The sequence below is a fragment of the Schistocerca piceifrons genome, chromosome 7, assembly GCF_021461385.2.
Source record: "Schistocerca piceifrons isolate TAMUIC-IGC-003096 chromosome 7, iqSchPice1.1, whole genome shotgun sequence".
Classification (NCBI taxonomy): domain Eukaryota; kingdom Metazoa; phylum Arthropoda; class Insecta; order Orthoptera; family Acrididae; genus Schistocerca; species Schistocerca piceifrons.
The window spans coordinates 105789269-105812622 of NC_060144.1; the positions used below are offsets into that span (position 1 = coordinate 105789269).

Below are 23354 nucleotides of genomic sequence, written 5' to 3' on the forward strand. Positions count from 1 at the left end.
CTTGTGTACTCATTTTTTGATAATATTACAAAAGAACAAAATAAATGAATACTTTTTAAATGAAATATTATGTTTGTAATAGTGAAGATACCACTACGAAATCTGTTCAGTGCTGCCTTACTAATATGTATCAAAATACATCGTCAGTGTAACTCTATTGCATGCACGCATTTCTCTCCCTAAAATCAACTTTCTGTCCAAATGTCTACGTATTTTACGAGGATTCTTCAATTTGGGAACTGGTTTAGGAATGGTACTACGACCGGTATTGGCAGAGCCCAGTCATGCACGCAATGCACCGTGAATTTTCCTATCTTTTCGTTGGCTTTTTCGCTCCTTCCGGAATTAATTCTCCAATTGATTATGTTTAATCTTTTGCGTATCGTGTGATTTCCATCCTCGTTGCGATAATATAATATTCCATTCATGAAACAGAGAAAGACAACAAATAATATAATAGAAAATTTACAAAATGGTGTAATTATTTTAAATTATATCAAACTATATAGGAAAACACAATCCCTCGATAACTCGCTGCAGTCGAGTCGACTGACGAAAAATCAAACGAATAACGAGTGGGGTGACTGGCGTGGCCGGCGCGGCTGGCGTTGCGGGCGACCCAGCAAGCAGGGGGGGGGGGGGGTGACCCCCCCAGGGGGGGGCCGCCCCCCCCCCCGCCCCTCCATATGTATCCGCCACTGACCGAGCTACGTGCTAATCTTCACATCCCAGTGCAACGAGAACTTTCATTTTGAAATGGATCTATCCGGAGAAGAAGACGAAGAAAGAATAGCAGACGCAACCACGCCGGCATTGTTGTACATCTTTGAGAAGACGAGGTAAATATCAAGCCACACACCAAAACTCAAAGGAATTAATCATCAAATAATCCGCACGCATCCATACCTGCGTACATTTCTGGACTTACAACTTCTGGTGCGGATAAATGTGCATTAGCAAATCTACATTTGCTCTGAACAATTCACATTATTTCTCTGCCTAACCGCTCTATTTAGCGAGCTATACTAGAAAGTCGCCAGCGAGAGAAGCAAGTGGACATAATGATATGCTTCGTCAGTGTAAGTCTGTTTACCTGTTCATTCCACCCCTCCCCCCCTCCCCCACAACTTTCCGTCGTCTTCACTAGGTGAAGACGACGCAACTTTGTTACTACGCGGTTGTGCTGTAGCGAAAAATACAAATAGTTGTATCCTGCAAAGGCAAAAATACAATAATAAAATTTAGTCATGAGTAACGCATTTCGAACAAGGATCTGTTTAACTCCACAATGATTATTGACGTTTCCGGTGCTTATAAAATCTGTACTCTTCAGAGGAAGTTGATAACACGGAGTGAAAAACTGCTCAGACGATTTATGAACATCTTAAGTACCGGAAACATAAGCCCACGGTAGTGAAATATTATCAGCTGCCGTAAACGATGGTGTAATTTTTGATAAGGTTATCTGAAGACCAGGTGGCTTTCCGAAGTTGTATAGCCCTGTGATCACGTAATTAAATATAATGTGTTTGAACTGCCATCATAGCTTCAAGGCAAAGATAACTGATTTGCTTTATATGCGTGCGTTGGAGGCACAGCAGTCACTGACACCTTCTCCTGTCTTCAACCCACTTGGCACGCATCCAGCCATGATCGGATACGCTGCAGTGTTCGGACTTTTGACAGCCCTCTGCGTTTATGCGGTGAGCCAGAGAATGTTTATGTATTTACAAAATAAGATATCTGTCCAAGTATGCGGTGAAATTTTTCGTTCAATCTCACAGAAACTACGTTTCATTGACGTGTTTTACTTTGATGTATCTAAGGGTACGTTCTTTCACTACAGCCAGACTGTAAAGGTTAACGAAAAATGTTCCAGAGAACAGTGCTACAGGTACCGCATTATCTGAACACTGTGTTACCAGGCCCGAAGTCTGTATCACTTATACTGGACCGATCACACAACTGCGGTCTGATAAAAGTTGTCAGCGTTTGTCCATGCATTACAGAAATTTAAAATGTATTTTGTGTCCAGCCTGAAGATAAATCCGTAGAATCATTGTATTCTAATTTTTTTTTTATCACAGTGGTGTCATTCTCCACAGGTATTTCATGTAAGAGTTCAAGGATTATGGAACTGGCAATGGACGCTCGTGTGGGACACATACTTGACGTTAGTATTTAAGGGCACTTCACTGCTGCCTGTGAACAACACTATCATGGCTACGTGCAGCTCAACTACCACTTTGACCCAAAGTCGTCATTTATATGTTGAATATTTTCAGCATCTGTCTTATCCTGCAGTTTTTAACCTCTACAGTTCCCTCTACTACAAAGGAAGTAATTCATTGACGTCTTAGCACCTCCTACCATACTGTCTATTCTTCTTGTCATTGTTTTCCACTTTTCTTCCACGACGATTCTCGTTCCTCATCTTACCAATCCATCTAACTTTGAACATCGTTCTATAGCACCACATCCCAAATGCTTCGATTATTTTCTCTTCTGCATTTTCCACAATTCATGATTCACTTGCATCCAGTATTGTGTCTTAAACATGTATTCCTTGAAATTTTTCGTTTGATGGTTATTTGGTGTGATATTTGGCCCAGTCACGATCAATGGACCACCCTGTGCTAAGTAAGTTTGAATTTCAAGGCAGGGGCAGTTCTCGTTGCTGGAAACCAGCAGCACCAACACGCCACTAGAGCCACGGTGGACAGCTAGACGACTGGGCGTAGCTAGCAGCGACCGTGGATTCGATACAGTGTTGCGCCTGCCTCAAGTGACAATGCTTCCTGGCCACTTGGGGCCACAGCACCGCCGACCGACAGACCTCACCCCAGCACCAGCCGCCGTCCAGCTGCTGACAAAGGGCAGCCGGGTGAAGGCTGTGCTCTGCCACAGTCGTGCGAAGTTAGCACCCCTTTTTCGAGAAGTATACATTTTTTCATAGTTCTTGATAGATGTGCAATAGTTCTAGAGTTGTACAAAATTTCTGTAGTTCTGTACAATTTAACGAAGAAAACAACAATATTGGGAAAAAAATTTTGTATCGAAAACACTCTTTGTCAATTTCCGCAAAATATAAATTCGTTCAACAGTTCTGAGCAGAGCTCCAAAAGTTCTATCGAAAGTCCAAATAACATTTTTTTTCTGCAGCTAATAGTTTACGAGATAATTGCAATTTAAGGAGAAAATCTTTTCACTTACTGTGAAGTTGGCATAATTTTTTTCAGCAATGTGTATTTTTTTCACAGTTCTTCGTAGATATGCTATAGTTCTTTGTACAAAATTTGAGTAGTTCTGTAGAATATAGAGAAGAAAAGAACAATGTATAAGATAGCTCCTTCAGGAACCCTTTCCTTCTGATACAATTCTTACTGTGGCCACAATAAATCACTTGTGCATTGATTCCAACCGTATTGATCATTACACAATTATAACCATTGAACAACGGCGCACATTTCTTGCAGCTTTGTACAAAGCATTCACCTTACCCGTTGTGAAAATACCACATTTGATGCTGTTGTAAAATTTACAATGCATGGCTTCCGTTTATCTCCAGTGCCAGCCTCTATCGAATTATCTTCATGCTAACGTGGTGCCAGGATGACACACTTCCCCTTTTTAGGTACGGAGGAAACTATAGTTCAGTCTTGTGGAAGCCAAAAAAGGAACTGTGGCCAGCGCTTCCTTTACTGATAACGAACTCTAGAGAAATCTCACGCTTGTTTTTCTTCATCGTGCCAACAACGGAAGAATTCTCCTTTCATAGCTCTATTATCAGTCCAGTAGTAGTAAACCTGTTGTCCGCTTTCACATTTCGACCTGACTGATATATAGGTTTACACAGTCACAGAACAACATCGAAATGTTTATTGCTCAGTCGGCACAATCCTTCTGGTTGCAACACACCGTATATTTACAAATTGTACAGGTAAAATACTTAAGAATCCACAAAAGCATAGATTTAAATCCATATTTGTTTGTTTTGTTAGATACCTATTAGCTATTGCAGCTTCCACAGAATCCTTCCAGCTTCTTGTCTACTGTAACATTTTCTCCAAGGGTGTAAGATTTCTGGTAGTTGCGTACAAACACAGTAAATATTTCCCGAATTGCTTTTAGCTTGTCTAATTATCACCTTTCATCACGAATAGCGTGACTGTAAAATCTAAGGCACACCACAATAAATTTGAAACGTTTTGTGTTCATTTCCGAGGTGAAATTTTTCAACGCCATCCCCATCAGTTCCACACAGATCTTCCAGGCTTTATCTGTTACTTTTGTTACCAACAGTTACAAAAAAAGAGACTGATGAAGGCTTTCAATTGAATATGATCTATTGACTTTATCCCTCTCTCACGCTGAAATGAAGCTTTGACGCTCTCAAAATGCTGATTTGAATACAAAACTACAATAGACAACGTATCGTGATCTATGAGGCAATTACAGCATCACAAAAGCTGCTATGGCTGCGCCTATAGGTCCAGGTTGATTTCGAATAATATTATCCTCTTCGAACAATACGCTTTGGATTTCTTCAACATGATCTACTACATCCCACTTAAAATAATAAAATTCGTATAAAATACGCAATCGGGCGCAGTGTATTAATTTGATATTTTACATTCAGACAGCAGACGCTGACGATTAAACAGCTCAAAAAGAATTTCAGTGCATTTTACATTCTGGATTAGCTTTGTAATACTTACTACGTTGATAAACAAATAAATTAATTGTTGAAATGAAATATGAAAGGGCGCAGTGGATAAAAATGAGCAATCGGCTCATGTCTCATCAACAGAGCACTAGTGGCGATACTGAATCATACAATAATGAAAAGCATACGGAGAAGGGAAGCTATTAACGAGAAGGCCCCAATACTGCCAATTGTTGAAAAGTAGTTTACAGAAAATTTCGTCGTGTATCAATCTAAACAGCTGCGCCCTATGGAAGGATAATAAAAACTGTGATACATCCATGAGACCTCTCAAGACCAAAAGATAACAAGAAAAAGCACAGCAACAATGCAAAAGTTGTGGCACTACATCTGGAAACAATGAACGTGTGTACTGCCACAATTAAGCAACCGGCAAGTGACGTCAGCTTAGCAGTTACAACAGTTGTAGCATCAAAACTTCTCGAGGTAGTATCAAAGCTAATGACAACAGCTGCATTTTTTGGGTGGCGCGCGCCGCGGCGTGTGAAGGCGCCCGCCAGTGCTGCATTTCGCTCCTTGATCTACCCCTAATGAGAATACACAACAATACTACTCACACTCATGCGAATAATCATTATGCTCGTTCAGTCAGAGCTCTTCTGCAGTCGGTGCCTGTTGTGCAGTCGGTGCTGTTGTGCAAGTGATATTTATGCAGAGTAATACCCATAAAAATGTACAATCTATCAGAATTAAAAGGTCTTCTCAGCATGGAGGAATATAAAGTGATCGATGATAGAGGCATTCAATTCCCTCCATCTCATCTGGTCTTCCAAAAACCGTCTGGTGCCATGGCTGACATCAGCTCGAAACTCTTCAAAACATATTTACACGACAGTTAAAGGAGATCGTCATGATCTTCTTACTTTTGTTAGAAACACCTTTAGGCTGGAATGTTTCCTTGAAGAAAAAGACGACGACAGCAAAGATGAGTCGTGGAATGTTTTTGGTTCTTTGTGCAACAAGGACATGACGCAATTTGACCTACGACTGTCAGCAGAAAAACAGTCTACCATAAAACCAACAAACAGAGAACTTGAAAAGCCTTCAAGACTGGAAGACTGGAAATAGGGAAATGGACCGATTTGATGGCTGGTAAAATTTATGAACATCACAAAATTCCATGTACCTTTTCTTTCAAATAGGCGAAAGTGTGTGAGAGTTTAATTTCAAAGTACTTCATGAAGATCAAAGGAAGATGTACAGAATGCGGAGCCACTTTCGTAGGGATTGCTCTGAAGAAGGCCAAAAAGGACAACGATATTATTCTAAACTGCAGACTTTCAAACTTTTCAGACGATAGTAATCACCTGGAAAGAAGACAACTTTGTGGCACGAGAAGACAACAGGTAGCTGCTAAATTGGTTGATAACAGGATGCCTGCAGCTCTTTGACGAAATGAAGAAAATATGTCTCTTGGAGACATGATTCCTCCAAATTTACCAAATGCTGATGTCTTGGGAAAGGCTAAAGAAGAGGAAAGGGACAGACAATATTGTATAACAATAAGCCTGTTGAAAGCCTGCAAATTGCAAAACATACAGCCCATCGGGACGCAGTCGGATTGGACCCATTCTTTTGTATATATTGGCTGAAAGATCAAAATGAGTTGCACAAATATTGTCATCAAATCAATAGCAGTGTATACGATTCATTAGATGCTACAAGGTGGCGTTGCATCTCGAGTTCTTTCATGACTTGGTGATCTGTTAAACAGGGTTGACTGTGTGTAAATTAAATCAAAAGTACATATACTTGTATCAGTACATGTGCATCCGCGAAGTAAACGCCACTAGTAAAGATCCAATATCGCCAGTCGATCATCAATCATTTGCCCAACTTATCAGATGGTATTCTGTAGGCAGGACGCATCATTCTTGTCACTTTTATTTATGTAAATCGTCAGATCTGCAGCTCCCGTACCAAAAATCATTGTAACTGATTTTGTTATGCTTTGTAGGTTGCCATTTCTAGTGCAAAGCCAATTGCTGGGACTCAACAGATTATTTGAATAGATGTTATAGTCATATTGTTTTGCATGAAAGAGTAAGTCTACCCTCTTGTTGTTTGAGAATAGATTTAAACCATTATATGGTCATGATATCGAGGTGGAAATGCTTCTGTAGAGGTAAATCACAAGTCAAACAACTTTATCTTCGCGTTTTGGCCCATGTTTACACGATGACAGATTTTCATGATATCGAAAGTGCTTTGTGCTCACTTTTGTTTGTTTCGTTGAGTGAACATCTTGGTATTGATGAGTGCGGTCAAGAATTTTCATCAATGGACCACCAGCGCCACCTTGATAACATTATCAGAGGTGGTCCACGTCATTCATATACTGACGAAAAGAAAGATGATGACAAGAAAACTGATGATGTTGAAAACATTCATGACTGTCTTTTGGAATCAATTGTGAACTCTAAGGTATCTACTGCAAACACGTGGATTGTTAGGGCAAAACGTGTGTACAATGAAGCTGAAGTCATTGCGAATCAGACTAAGGATGACAATCTCTTTGATGTGAATCCATACAACATTCCTAATGCTGCAGAGATGCTGAAAGAGTTGATGTACTATATACCACTGTGAACAGCTGTATCCTTCTTTCCATATTCCTTTATCTATTCGTTCATCAGAAGCGACTGAAGGACAATTTTCAAAATTAAAGACAATGGGCTTTGACAAGCTACCTTTACGAGTAGACAAATTCATTTTTCAACATTTGAACTGGTTGTGTGTGGAAACAAAACTGTTAGCGCCACTTATGATGGAAAAACAATATTCAAAGCAAGCTGTGAAGCACAAACCAACTGAAGCATCACTGCCTTACCATGAAGAAGAAAACTGGAGATCGAGCGAGTTGGCGCAGTGGCTAACACACTGGACTCGCATTCGGGAGGACGACGGTTCAATCCCGCGTCCGACCATCCTGATTTAGGTTTTCCGTGATTTCCCTAAATCGCTCCAGGCAAATGCCGGGATGGTTCCTTTGAAAGGGCACGGCCGAGTTCCTTCCCTGTCCTTCCCTAATCCGATGAGACCCATGACCTCGCTGTCTGGCCTCCTCTCCCAAACAACACAACCCAATACTGGAGAGGAATAAATAAGAAGCTGAACATAACAAACCCCAAAAACAATCTTCTGCTCGATAATTCTGAGACCACACTAAACAATACCTTAAGAAGTGAGACCCAACACGAAGATGGCAATTAGACAGAGTTAAATAAAATTTTTAACAGTTTTCAATACAGATTTTCTCCTACTTCGAGCTCACTTGTTATGAATGCCGAGAGCAACACTCTCTCAGTCAAGAGTGATAGTGTGTGTATTCAGCGCTCTTCAGATGATAATTTACTGCCAAATTTGGACTCTAAAGAGATATTTCATTCCACAAAAGACTATCGCGAATCATACTTCATCAGGGATGTCATTGAAATTTCATCCTGTGGTTCGAAAACAGAAGAAAACCGAGAGACCTGTAACAATAAAATGGAGGAGAGTGCAATGTTGATAAAGCTTCAAAATGGACTCATTGTCACATCGAGGATGAAAACTAAGAGCAAGAAAAACTACTTAGATGATGACCCAAACCGGATGTCGACTATGAAATTCATAGACATTAATTTGCCACTTTCCGCAAATGGGTCCTCAAGCAAATTCAAATGTGCTACTTGAAGGGAACGTGCCGTTTCGATTCATTCATTCATGCAAGCAATGCATTCATGCAAGCAATATCACTCAGTGATGATTTCAAAAGTATCAGTCAAATTGTGGGCCATCGATTTCTGGATCTGGCTTTGGATGTTTTGAAAAAAAAAAATATATATAAACTCCCAGCGTTTTAAGCAGATATTTGATATTTTAAATGTGATGCCGTTCATAAAAAAGGATTAATCTCTCGAAAAATATTGTTTCCGAATGCAGAGTCGAATGCTGGGAAATTATACAAGACAATATTAAAAGATATCCCGATTTGCAACAAAAAGATATCTTGTCGGAGGTGCCTAAATTCACGCTACGTGAAACTACATTATATTTCCGTTGATATGTATGTGCTTTTCAGACTTGGTTAAAACTTCATGCAAGAGGCTATAAATGCAACAAATGGAGGTCTAAAGACTATCATAACATGCAAGAAATGTAAAGGGGAGGCAGTAGAAGAAAAAGAATTCGGATGCTACTTGATGATGGATACTGGTATAACAACTTGTCCACTAACTGAACATCAGTTCCTCCGAATCAAAGGAGAAAATGCGTGTTATAAACGACCACGAAAGAAATAGTAGTCAGCAATTAAGAGTACACTCTCGTTGCTGCCATTCATTATAATAGTTACATCAAACACTACACGTCATATGTCTTCGATGGAACCTACAGGAAGCAGTACGATGACCTGTATAAAAATATAGAGAGTTTCAAAAGAAACGATAATTTCTCCACACCTGTTCATGTATGTGAAGACAGCAAAATTTCCAAATGGCAGCTACAAGACTGACGTGAGGAAACAAGTAGTTCCTACATACTAACTTTGCTTTATAAGGTAAGCAACTGCAAAGACTTGATATCTAAATATTACAAATACAGCCCTTATGTTAATTGTTAGTTTCTTTGTTTCTGGAACCACAGCCTACCTGTTTTAGTTACTAGAATATGAGTATTTTATGCCATAAGTTTCATGTATATATTTGTTGTATCTGTTTTTCTTAGCTGTTTCACACCTCATAAATTCTATGCTTATTTTTTACTTAATTCCCTGTATATGTATTGCCTTCTGTGTTTTAGTGTTTCCTGAAGAAGAGCTGTTAAAGGGACCTGAACATCATGGCCTTTAGTTTCTACTGGTACTTTGAAATTTAATAATGCAAAACGGTCAGTAGATTCAGGAATGAAACTTTCATCAAACAATTAGTATATTGTGATCTCTAGGTCACAAAAATTGTAAATCTGTGGAATACATTGTGCAGTGAATATTGATGTTTTTCTTACATACTGAATTACATGTAATTGTTATTTAAGGATCAATGCACTTACATACTATTCAAAATAAAATACAAAAAATAAATTTTATTCTTTGAATTATTACATTGCTGTAACAGTAAACCAGTAATATATATGTTTCGTGTTCTGATTATTTAAAAAGAAATTCTATATTAATAGTCAATTTTTTCTCCTAATAATTTAAGAACATAATATGACTTACTCCAGCTTAAAATATTTAATCCATTGTTGAACAATGTGATTCAGTGTGTAGGCAAGCACTATATTATTATTCATTCAAACTTTGTTTATGTAGCTTTAATAGTGGATGAGATACCGGTAACTATATCTCTGTATGCAAACACGTTGATTGCAGAAAATTGAAACTAACGATTTGTATGTCATTTTCTTCTCAATGACGACATTTCAAACCATTCCTGCTAAATAATCTTGTTGATTCCTTTCGTGTGCTTTTCCTTTTCTTTAGTTTTACTTCTTTCCTCTGTTATTCTGGTCTCCTTTACCCTTTTTCATGCTTTCAGAAGCTTTTTCAATTTCTGTGACATGTTAACTGTCCGCTCATAGCAGCACAATTTTCATGTTGTTCCTAATATTGATGCCTGGTCTGTCATTGTTTTTAATCTGCTTTTTACTCCATCATTAAAGCATACTATGTCATCCATTCCACCAATTTGAAAAGGTGAAGTGCCAGCAAAAACAGATTTCGACAAGTGTGCCCAAATGCAACTGTTGAAACGCATTCTAATTTTGTTTCATGCCATGTAAACATTTTTCCTGCACATACGACAGTCGACAGGTTTGTCAAAGATATTACATAAACGAGTTTCTACGGAAACCAGCAGAATTTTGGTGTGTAAAACTAATTTTTTGTGCTCTCATGACATCCAGGACCCACTAACAGCTAAAAATATGTCCACGACCCTCATGGATGAAAGTTAGGTGGAAACATCACCAGACTGTAGGATACAAAAAGACCTGTGCTGTGTGCAACGAGTAAATTTGAAATCTCTACCGTTAATATTGTTGCAAACATTTGTTCTAGTCAGAAAGGAAGTGTGGAAGTTTTATGAGTTACACTACAGCGAGAGTCAAAAGTCTTTACAATGTATAGAAATATAAGTGTATTTAAATGAATATATTGCACAAACGAACTAAGTAGTATGTTAAAATCCTAATTCAGTACATGACATAGAGGTGTTATTATGTTGAGTGGACACAGTATTAACGTTAATAACGAGTTCGAAATTTGTAAACAAGAATCCCCTTTATTTGGCCCTCACTAATCCGGATTTCCGGTTTATCCGTATTCATATTTTGTGTTCTTTGGTCTTTCTCTCTTTTTTTCTTATAACACGAAGATATGTAGTCGTTGGAGTAGATAGGCTCCTTATCACTAGGCCGGAAATTTAGTTTAGTACGGAGTGATTAAGGAACTCAGACGGTGTGAATGACACTGTTTCTCCAGTAATGTACATTAATATAACGGTGCACTGGGGCCCATCAAGTAAGCTGCATAGTAACCACGCCAACAGCTCTCCCACCACAGCTCAGTGTACCTCTGGTGCACTTCTCGGCAGATGTGACACCATCTGGTTAGTGGCGCGTGCGAATGTATCCGCTCTCTCAGCCATCTGTTTTGCACTGACGAGCCTTCTCTCTTTGAATCATCTAAGAGTGCACATACCACGCTTCCTCCTACAGTTACTACAGTCAGTGTTAAGAAGCTTTACCAGCATTTGTACTTTGCTGAACATTTAGACTTTTTGTATTTAGTAGAATATTTCCAGATTATCTGGATTTTCGGTAATCACAGTTGTACTTGCAGCAGTACCTCATCGCCTGCGTTCCAAACTCCACAGAAGTTGTCCAACGAAAACTGCAGAAGTAGCACTCCTGGAAGAAAGGATATTGTGAAGCAAAATTGTTAAGGTTTCCGTGGCCACTTGTTGATAAACTGCCTATTGGCTTCTGTCTCGGGTTCTTTGGCCAACGTTCATCTAATGATTTTACTGACGTTTCGCCAGCACGGCTGGCTGGCATTGTCAGAGCTTCACCCTCTATTGCCGGTGGTGAACTGGAGCCGAGCTCGCGGACGCAGACTATGTGCACCTGGCGCGCCAACTTCCGAGGGCTTCTCCTCGGTCATATCCGGTAGGGTTCTCCTCTTGCTACCTGCGACGGTCGTTAGCTGCAGTACGGGAAGCCAGGATCCGTTTACCTCTTTCTTACTGAAACTGTTAGCGTGTTTTTGTATTTCTACAGCTTCTCTGAACAAGCGCGTGTGATAGTGCTTCTCTACAGCCAGAACCTCCGTGTCGGCGAATTTTATTACGTGGTCGATCTCATTCAGTGCGTGCTCTGCCACGGCCGATTTCTCCACCTGCCCCAACCTGCAATGTCGCTTATGTTCTTTGATCCTGGTGCTGATTGATCGTTCAGTCATTCCGACATAACTTTTCCGCATGCGCATGCTATACGGTATATTCCCGACATTGCAAGTGGGTCCCTTTCCTCCTTTGCCGATCTAAGACACTCTTTGATCTTCCTTGTCAGTTTGATAAGATATTGAAGATTTTGCTTTGTCACAGCCTGGCGTTAGAGACCCAGTCCGGTACACAGTTTGTATCTGCCAGCAACTTTCACATCAGCGCACACCCACTGCAGAGTGAACACACAATCTATTTCATAAACTATTGACACCATAAAAATGTTATGAGGGTTTTTAAAAGAACACTTTCGGTGATATCCAGAACTGTCAACAAAAACTGTTGTGCCAAATAATTATAACGTAGACCAAGTGGGTCTCTCGTAAATGATATTATCTCATTAACTGTTATCCCCACAAAAAAAAAGTTATTACAGTTTTCGGTAGAACTCTTGGGGTCCTATTAAGAAATGCCATCAGAGCTTTTGTACGAATTTATTACTTTTACATAACAAAAGTGAGTCCCACATTAAAGTAATTATCTCATATAATGTTATCGTCACAAAAATGTTAGTTTTCGGTAGAACTCTGTGGGTGCTGTTCAGAACTGTCATCAGAAATGTTCTACGAATTTTGTTTTCGTAGAGAAAGTGAGTATCAGATTAAAACAATTATCGCATAAACTGTTATCGTCACAAAAATGTTTTTAACATTTTCAATACAACTCTTCGGGTGTTATCCAGAACTACCAACAGAACTGTTATACAAATTTATTGTTTTCCAAACTGACAAATATTTTTTTTACCATACCAAAATTTTGACGAGTTATTGTTTTCTTCCCGAAATTCTGCAGAACTATTCGTGTTTTGAGTAGGGAACTCTAGAACTACTGCATTCATATCAAGAACTATGGAAAACATGTACACTCCTGGAAATGGAAAAAAGAACACATTGACACCGGTGTGTCAGACCCACCATACTTGCTCCGGACACTGCGAGAGGGCTGTACAAGCAATGATCACACGCACGGCACAGCGGACACACCAGGAACCGCGGTGTTGGCCGTCGAATGGCGCTAGCTGCGCAGCATTTGTGCACCGCCGCCGTCAGTGTCAGCCAGTTTGCCGTGGCATACGGAGCTCCATCGCAGTCTTTAACACTGGTAGCATGCCGCGACAGCGTGGACGTGAACCGTATGTGCAGCTGACGGACTTTGAGCGAGGACGTATAGTGGGCATGCGGGAGGCCGGGTGGACGTACCGCCGAATTGCTCAACACGTGGGGCATGAGGTATCCACAGTACATCGATGTTGTCGCCAGTGGTCGGCGGAAGGTGCACGTGCCCGTCGACCTGGGACCGGACCGCAGCGACGCACGGATGCACGCCAAGACCGTAAGATCCTACGCAGTGCCGTAGGGGACCGCACCGCCACTTCCCAGCAAATTAGGGACACTGTTGCTCCTGGGGTATCGGCGAGGACCATTCGCAACCGTCTCCATGAAGCTGGGCTACGGTCCCGCACACCGTTAGGCCGTCTTCCGCTCACGCCCCAACATCGTGCAGCCCGCCTCCAGTGGTGTCGCGACAGGCGTGAATGGAGGGACGAATGGAGACGTGTCGTCTTCAGCGATGAGAGTCGCTTCTGCCTTGGTGCCAATGATGGTCGTATGCGTGTTTGGCGCCGTGCAGGTGAGCGCCACAATCAGGACTGCATACGACCGAGGCACACAGGGCCAACACCCGGCATCATGGTGTGGGGAGCGATCTCCTACACTGGCCGCACACCACTGGTGATCGTCGAGGGGACACTGAATAGTGCACGGTACATCCAAACCGTCATCGAACCCATCGCTCTACCATTCCTAGACCGGCAAGGGAACTTGCTGTTCCAACAGGACAATGCACGTCCGCATGTATGCCGTGCCACCCAACGTGCTCTAGAAGAAGTCAACTACCCTGGCCAGCAAGATCTCCGGATCTGTCCCCCATTGAGCATGTTTGGGACTGGATGAAGCGTCGTCTCACGCGGTCTGCACGTCCAGCACGAACGCTGGTCCAACTGAGGCGCCAGGTGGAAATAGCATGGCAAGCCGTTCCACAGGACTACATCCAGCATCTCTACGATCGTCTCCATGGGAGAATAGCAGCCTGCATTGCTGCGAAAGGTGGATATACACTGTACTAGTGCCGACATTGTGCATGCTCTGTTGCCTGTGTCTATGTGCCTGTGGTTCTGTCAGTGTGATCATGTGATGCATCTGACCCCAGGAATGTGTCAATAAAGTTTCCCCTTCCTGGGACAATGAATTCACGGTGTTCTTATTTCAATTTCCAGGAGTGTATATTTCTTGTAAAAGGTGTGCAAACTTCACGGGAAATGATCATAAGCATTCCTTGTTAAATGCAGTTACTTTGTAAAAAATTACATACACAAAACATGTTACTAGCATTTTTGACAGAACTCTTACAATGCTATCCAGAGCTGTCATCAAAACTGTTGTACGAATAGATACATTATTTTCTTGTAGAGTAAGTGAGCCTCACAATTAATCAATTATCTTAAAATTATTATTAGCAAAAAATATGTTATGATTATCGATAGAAGTCTTGGGGTGTTATCCAGAACTGTTCATCAAAACTGTTTTACGAATTTATTTTTTTCTGTGGAGAAAGTGGATCTAACATTCAAGCAATTATCGTATAAACTATCATCGCCACAAAGTCCCATAAATAAAAGTCAGGAGGGTTGAGGTCAGGAGAACGTGGAGGTCATGGAATTGGTCCGCCTCTACCAATCCATCGGTCACCGAATCTGTTGTTGAGAAGCGTACGAACACTTCGACTGAAATGTGCAGGAGCTCCATCGTGCATGAACCACATGTTGTGTCGTACTTGTAAAGGCACATGTTCTAGCAGCACAGGTAGAGTCTCCCGTATGAAATCATGATAACGTGCTCCATTGAGCGTAGGTGGAAGAACATGGGGCCCAATCAAGACATCACCAACAATGCCTGCCCAAACGTTCACAGAAAATCTGTGTTGATGGCGTGATTGCACATTTGCGTGCGGATTCTCGTCAGCCCACACATGTTGATTGTGAAAATTTATAATTTGATGACGTTGGAATGAAGCCTCATCCGTAAAGAGAACATTTGCACTGAAATGAGGATTGACACATTGTTGGATGAACCATTTGCAGAAGTGTACCCGTGGAGGCCAATCAGCTGCTGATAGTGCCTGCACACGCTGTACATGGTACGGAAACAACTGGTTCTCCCGTAGCACTTTCCATACAGTGACGTGGTCAACGTTACCTTGTACAGCAACAACTTCTCTGACGCAGACATTAGGGTTATCGTCAACTGCACGAAGAATTGCCTCATCCATTGCAGGTGTCCTCGTCGTTCTAGGTCTTCCCCAGTCGCGAGTCATAGGCTGGAATGTTCCGTGCTCCCTAAGATGCCGATCAATTGCCTCGAACGTCTTCCTGTCGGGACACCTTCGTTCAAGAAATCTGTCTCGATACAAACGTACCGCGCCACGGCTATTGCCCCGTGCTAATCCATACATCAAATGGGCATTTGCCGACTCCGCATTAGTAAGCATTGCACTGACTGCAACACCACGTTCGTGATGAACACTAACCTGTTGATGCTACGTACTGATGTGCTTGATGCTAGTACTGTAGAGCAATGAGTCGCATGTCAACACAAGCACCGAAGTCAACATTACCTTCCTTCAATTGGGCCAACGTGTTCCATTGAGCGTAGGTGGACGAAACTAAAATGAGCTCTAACATGGAAATTAAGCGTTTCTGGACACATGTCCAAATAACATATTTTCTTTATTAGTGTGTGAGGAATGTTTCCTGAAAGTTTGGCCATACCTTTTTGTAACACCCTGTATGAACGTTGTAAAATGGTTATCTTCAAGATATGGAGATATATTCATATCACAAAAATAATGATCAATTTTATGATCCACAACGACAAAAGAAAGGTCATAAAGTGGATATGTTGAATAACTAGAAATATACATGCATCACAAAGAATATAAGACGAGATTATATGAAATAAAAAATTTGAAGTGAATGAATTTTTTCAGATGCCTCAATAAGTATCCCTAAATAGCCAAATAAAATAGTGATACATTGAAACACGTGCCTTTGTATATCAAATGTAAGAGAGTAATGATAAATGTTATATATGAGTAGCATCCTGTCGATGAATATTATATCACACTCTATGAGTGATCTACAGTGTTATAACTACTGACTAAAAGCTAAATTTTCTTTGTAACTGTTTGTTACTGTAGAGCACTGTCCACAGTAAATTTATGAGTGATGTGTAATACGTGTGAGTTTCGGCGTAAGAGGATAACATGAAAATCTTAAATAAAAGTTCCTTTTTTTTCAAATTCGCCATACATTAATACTGATCATTTATTACAAAATTCCGCATATTTATATTTCACAGTAATAACAACAGAATAGTGCTACTATCACGCCTTGAGAAAATCATGCACAAATGACATAGTATGCAAAAATGCAGTTTGGCCTAGATTGGAATGATTTCCAAAATGCGCCCTGTAAAGACAAATAAAAAGAAGATTATGACTGGTTGCAAAGATAGTTATAAACGCACCTGTTGTTTTTATAGTCTCAGGCTTTCCTCAACCATTTGTTATGGATAAAGTAAACTTACAGACATTTCTACATTTGAAGAGAAAAGTTGCCAAAGATCTCTTTCAGTCACATCATTTTCCATGGATATTATTTTATTTTCAGTGCATTTTAGCTACAACAAAGGAGCTAAGATGAATGGAGGTTCGTGAGAGTCAAGATAAAGATTATGTTTTCGTAATTGGGCTTTATTAAGAGGATATATATCAAGAGGATTATTGTTTTAGGTTCTTCATTTTCCTTCTGTGTTTAGTATTCAAGAGGATTTAAGTTTTCACTGTTACCTAGCAAATCAGAGTACTTTATGTACCATGTAAGTAGGCTGTTTAGGTTTTTATATTGGTAACGCCACATAGCGCTCTGTATGAAAATCACTGGCTGTGCTGTGTGCAGTCTGTGGCTGGTTTGCATTGTTGTTGGCCATTGTAGTGTTGGGCAGTTGGCTGTTAACATCGCGTAGCGTTGTGCAGTTGAAGGTGAGCCGCCAGCAGTGGCGGATGTGGGGAGAGAAATGGCGGAGTTTTGAAATTTGTAGGACTGGATGTCATGAACTGCTATACATATTATGACTTTTGAACACTATTAAGGTAAATACACTGTTTGTTCTCTATCAAAATCTTTCATTTGCTAACTAGGCCTATCAGTAGTTAGTGCCTTCCGTAGTTTGAATCTTTTATTTAACTGGCAGTAGTGGCGCTCGCTGTATTGCAGTAGTTCGAGTAACGAAGATTTTTGGTGAGATAAGTGATTTGTGAAAGGTATAGGTTAATGTTAGTCAGGGCCATTCTTTTGTAGGGATTTTTGAAAGTCAGATTGCGTTGCGCTAAAAATACTGTGTGTCAGCACAGCCATGTATAATTTTTCTAACGGGACGTTTCAACCAAGAGGATCTATTATCAGTAAAAAGGTTCCTTTCGTTCTTAATTACTTTTTTAAAAATTATTTGAATTCAGTTTCATATTCAAATAGTTTTATCAAGCAAGTCATCATGAACTGTTAACTTATTTCATCTGTGTATAGATAATCGCCAACTTCATTCTGAGGGAGCACTTCCCACCATTTAGAAACCCTTATCATTATAAAACCAAAGATGTCTCATACTTAACCAAAGAAACAGTCTTGTGGAGGTTGTAATTCCAAATCAAAGAAACCAGCCCGAAGAATGGTTGTTCACAATTGCAAGGGCGGAGTAAGAAGAGGATGGAGGTACGTCAAAAAAAAAAAAAAAAAAAAATTGTACTGTACTATTGTAGACGGTTCTTTACCTACTATTTCGATATAGCGCACTATTCCGATACGTCGTGTGATGCCAGTGCATTGTGAACCGGCCATGTGTAACTACCAGTTCCTTTCATTTGTTGTTCCCTAGAATTTATCTGTTACGAGAGAGCGGCTTTCGGTGATCTTCGACTCAATTCGTAACCAGTCGTACAACTGATAATGTTATCTAAGGCGGAACGACCAGAGAAGCAGTTAGTGCAGCTCTGTCGACTCCTCTAAAGGGTGCTGCTGCTAATTATCAACAATGTTCATAGTAAGTACTTTTTTGACCTTCATCAGTAACACATTTTGTTGATCCTTCAGATCCACGTCAGTTTAAGACTTATTAAGTTTGTCAGAAACAAGTTGCCTAATAGGTTATTCGCAGGCAGCTTCATATGATCAAATAGTCGTTAGTTTTCACATTTCTCTTTCATTGTTTAACGCATAACTGAGAAAAATGAACCTCTGTCTGTTAACTGCCACAACGTCCTTCCGAATGCAGAATATTTGAACCAGCCTTCGGAGACTTCCTCTTGAAAAAATATCGAATCACCTTAGTTCGATGCATTGGATAAGCTGACAGTATAGAATGTCTTAGACACAAATCGTTATCAAATAATAAAAATTCTGCCTTTTCACCTTGTTTTGGCAACTGAACTGCTACTGTCGGCCGAAGCCTTCAAAGCTGTTGTTGTTCTGAGTCAGCCATCCCGTGAGTGAAATAACATCTTTTCAGGTCTGTAATCTCGTTGCTGACTGTTAAGTATTACCTGCGAGCTGTGGCACACTGTGTTACACGTGAAAGGCTAAGGTCTTTTGCAAAGTCTGGATGAGCTCATATAGAACTTGAGCTTTATTACTTGCTGCTGTTTCACCGCTGTCAGTTCTCTTATGATAAATCGATTTTTGTTTTAGTTTACAGCATACTTCAGCTTACTTTAAGGGCCGATAATGTCGCTATGAACAAGATGTTATGTTTCAGAATTGTTCGCAATTCACTTAACTGATAAGGGTCAAACAAAGGCCTCATTGTGGTACAAGTTGAGTTTATGCTTCAAATTAAAGCCAGTTTCCAAATTTCCCTTGATTTCCTTTACTGCTTGCTCAAAGTACAGTATGAGAAACATTGGAATAGTCTCCCATCATCCCTTACTCTCTTCTCAATCACTGATTCCCATCCATATCCTTCTACTCTTATAACGACCGTCTGGTTACTGTACAAGCTGTAAATAGCCTATTTCTCTATGTATTTTACGTCCACTACCTTCAGAATTACAAAATGGTATTCCAGTCAACACTCTCCAAACTTTTCTCTAATTCTACAAATGCTCTAAATATAAACTTAAGCTATCCCCTAAGCTAAGTTGTAGGGTTGAGTACTGCATGTTCCTCCTTTTCCTACAAAATTATAAATAATCTTCCCAAGGTCAGTCTCTTCTAGTTTTTCTATCCTTCTACAAATAATTCGTGTTAGTATTTTCCAATAATTACTTGTTAAATTCATGGCAATATTCACACCTTTCATCAAGTGAGTGCACTGGATTTGGAATTATTACGTCTTGCATGAAATCTGAGGGTATATTGTCTCTCTCATATATGTTATCCCCTGGTGGAACAGTTACTTCATCGCTGGTTCTTACAAGGACGTCAGTAATTATGAGGGTATGTCGTCTTCTGCAGGGCCTTGCTTCAAATTAGATGTTTCAGTTGCCTGTCAAATGCTTCTCGTAGTATCACAGCTCCTAACATCTTCATCTACTACCTTTTACTTATCAGCAATGATGCCTTCAAATTCATTTTTCTCGTACATAGCTTTGATAGATTCCTTCCATCTTTCACTTCACTATTCTTTGCTCAGGAGTAGTTAGTCATTTCAGCTTTTCATTTGCAAACAGATGCTTCTCTTTTCTCCAAAAGTCCCTTATACAGACTGTTTCTGTCTTTTATCTTAGGTGTCTATGCTTCTAAATCCTTGCATTTCTCGTTTATTCGTCTCTGATTTTCATTATGCACTTCCCGTGAATTTGATTTTTCAGACTTCTTCATTCACTTTTCCGTGCTTCAGGTGCTGCTTTCATATATTTTATGTTTTCGTCAATTAATCTTAATGTCTCGTGCGTTATCTAGAGATTTCCATAAGGCTTTGTGTTTTTATCTATTTGATCTGTTATTGCTTTCACATTTCATTCCTCAAGGGTATCCATTCTGCTATGTTCCTCACTCCCTGGTTCTTTCAACTTAACCGGGTCTCATCATCTTAATTTCCTAAAGCGCAATTTCTTCAGTTTTAACTGGCAGTTTATCCTAAAAAATAACCAGGTCCCATCATCTTAATTTCCTAGCTTGTGCGCAATTTCTTCAGTTTTAACCTGCGGCTTATCCAAAAATATTGTTTAGAACCTATAGATACACATGCGATTTCTTACATATGTAATATTTTAGACCACAACACGGATACAAAATTAGAAATTTTTATGAGTGTTTAATCATTTAGTGTATATTCCACTATTGTTGACGAATTTATAGATCCTGCAGCACACCAGAATCAAACTATTTCTCTAACGAGCACAATCGTTCACAGGACAACGGGAAATTGACCCTACTGCTGGTCTTAGTGTTACTGAGTGCTTCGGGCTGCACAACAACGAATTCGTTATGCGAGCCGTATCCTTCACTGGAATTTAAGGATGAGGGAATGCAGTGCTCTGGTATGAGGGTGACGCAGGTGCCGAGGTTGCTGAAGAACAGCCTGCAGATGTTGCTCCTGACGGGTACAGCCATCTCGTCTCTGGACAACTCCACCTTCCGTGGCCTTGAGTTTCCGCAGCTGACGACGCTGTATGTAGCTCAGGGTAATCTATCCAGCGTCGCAGCCCACGCCTTCTGCACCCTGCCGGTGCTGACAAAGCTCTACTTGTCCAGCAACCGGTGAGTATTACCATCTGCAAACACTTTCTTTAATGTGGCATTTGAATGATCATTATGGATCCACACAAAATATTCTTTCAGTGTGGCCATACCACTGACTCTCAGACGGTATTTTTTATGTAAATACTATAAGTTTTTATCTACGATAAATAATGTGCCCAAATGCAAGTAGGACTCATGCACCGAGGGTTCCATATATATATATTTCACATATTTTGATACTCGAAAATGCTCTAATCCAAATCTATAGGTCACCTCCCGTTGATGTAGAAACATGAAATTTGGCAAGAAGCAAGGTTTCACAGTACAAGCAAAGTAGAAAAATCTGGAGACTGTTAAAATGTAATTATGTTGCTTCACAGCAAACATAAACATAGCTAAAGCCTTGCAGACAAACAAAATTACGCGAAGCGAAATGTAGTGTGAGGAGGGCTATGCGAGAGGCGTTCAATGAACTCGAAAAAAAAGTTCTATGTACTGACTTGTCAGAAAATCCTAAGCAATTTTGGTCTTATGTCAATGCGGTAGGTGGATCAAAACAAAATGTCCAGACACTTTGTGACCGAAATGGTACTGAAACAGAGGATGACAGACTAAAGGCCGAAATATTAAATGTCTTTTTCCAAAGCTGTTTCACAGAGGAAGACTGCACTGTAGTTCCTTCTCTAGATTGTCGCACAGATGACAAATGGCAGATATCGAAATAGATGAGAGAGGGATAGAAAAACAATTAAAATCGCTCAAAAGAGGAAAGGCCGCTGGACCTGATGGGATACCAGTCCGATTTTACACAGAGTACGCGAAGGAACTTGCCCCCCTTCTTGCAGCGGTGTACCGTAGGTCTCTAGAAGAGCGTAGCGTTCCAAAAGATTGGAAAAGGGCATAGGTAAACCCCGTTTTCAAGATGGGACGTCGATCAGTTGTAGAATTTTGGAACACGTATTAAGTTCGAGTATAATGATTTTTCTAGAGACTAGAAATCTACTCTGTAGGAATCAGCATGTGTTTCGAAAAAGATGATAGTGTGAAACCCAGCTTGCGCTAATCGTCCACGAGACTCAGAGGGCCACAGACACGGGTTACCAGGTAGATGCCGTGTTTCTTGACTTCCGCAAGGCGTTTGATACAGTTCCCCACATGGACTATCAGACCAATTGTGTGATTGGATTGAAGAGTTCCTAGATAACAGAACGCAGCATGTCATTCTCAGTGCAGAGAAGTCTCCCGATGTAAGAGTGATTTCAGGTGTGCCGCAAGGGAGTGTCGTAGGACCGTTGCTCTTACCAATATATATAAATGACCTTGTGGATGACATCGGAAGTTCACTGAGGCTTTTTGCGGATGATGCTGTAGTATATCGAGAGGTTGTAACAATGGCAAATTGTACTGAAATGCAGGAGGATCTGCAACGAATTGACGCATTGTGCAGGGAATGGCAATTGAATCTCAATGTAGACAAGTGTATTGTGCTGCGAATACAAAGAAAGAAATATCCTTTATCATTTAGCTATAATATAGCAGGTCAGCAACTGGAAGCAGTTAATTCCATAAATTATCTGGGAGTAGGCATTAGGAGTGATCTAAAATACACTATTGGCCTTTAAAATTGCTACACCAAGAAGAAATGGAGATGATAAACTTGTATTCATTGGACAAATATATTATAATAGAACTGACATGTGATTACATTTTCACGCAGTTTGGCAGCATAGATTCTGAGAGATCAGTACCCAGAACAACTACCTCTGGCCGTAATAACGGCCTTGATGGGCCTGGACATTGAGTCAAATAGAGCTTGGATGGCGTGAACAGGTACAGCTGCCCATGCAGCTTCAACACAATACCACAGTTCATCAAGAGTAGTGACTGCGTATTGTGACGAGCCAGTTGCTCGGCCACCATTGACCAGACGTTTTCAGTTGGTGAGAGATCTGGAGAATGTGCTGGCCAGGGCACCAATCGAACATTTTCTGCTTCCAGAAACGCCCGTACAGGACCTGCAACATGTGGTCGTGCATTATCCTGCTGAAATGAAGGGTTTCGCAGGGATCGAATGAAGGGTAGAGCCACGGGTCGAAACTCATCTGAAATGTAACGTTCACTGTTCCAAGTGCCGTCAATGCGAACAAGAGGTGACCGAGACGTGTAACCAATGGCACCCCATACCATCACGCCGGGTGATACGCCAGTATAGCGATGACGAATGTGCGTTCACCGCGATGTCGCCAAACACGGACGCAACCATCATGATGCTGTAAACAGAACCTGGATTCACCCGAAAAATGACGTTTTGCCATTCGTGCACCCAGGTTCGTCGTCGAGTACACCATCG

General features: G+C 40.6%; 1 protein-coding gene across 1 annotated transcript in view; it reads left to right on the forward strand.

Annotated features, from left to right (window-relative positions):
- The first annotated feature begins 20789 nt into the window (after positions 1-20789).
- LOC124805485 (toll-like receptor 3) overlaps positions 20790-23354 on the forward strand; it is a 216510-nt gene continuing 213945 nt past the window's right edge. Inside the window, exon 1 of the mRNA XM_047266048.1 lies at positions 20790-21022. Within this exon, the coding sequence (XP_047122004.1) occupies positions 20790-21022 (233 nt within the window). The remainder of the gene's footprint in view (positions 21023-23354) is intronic.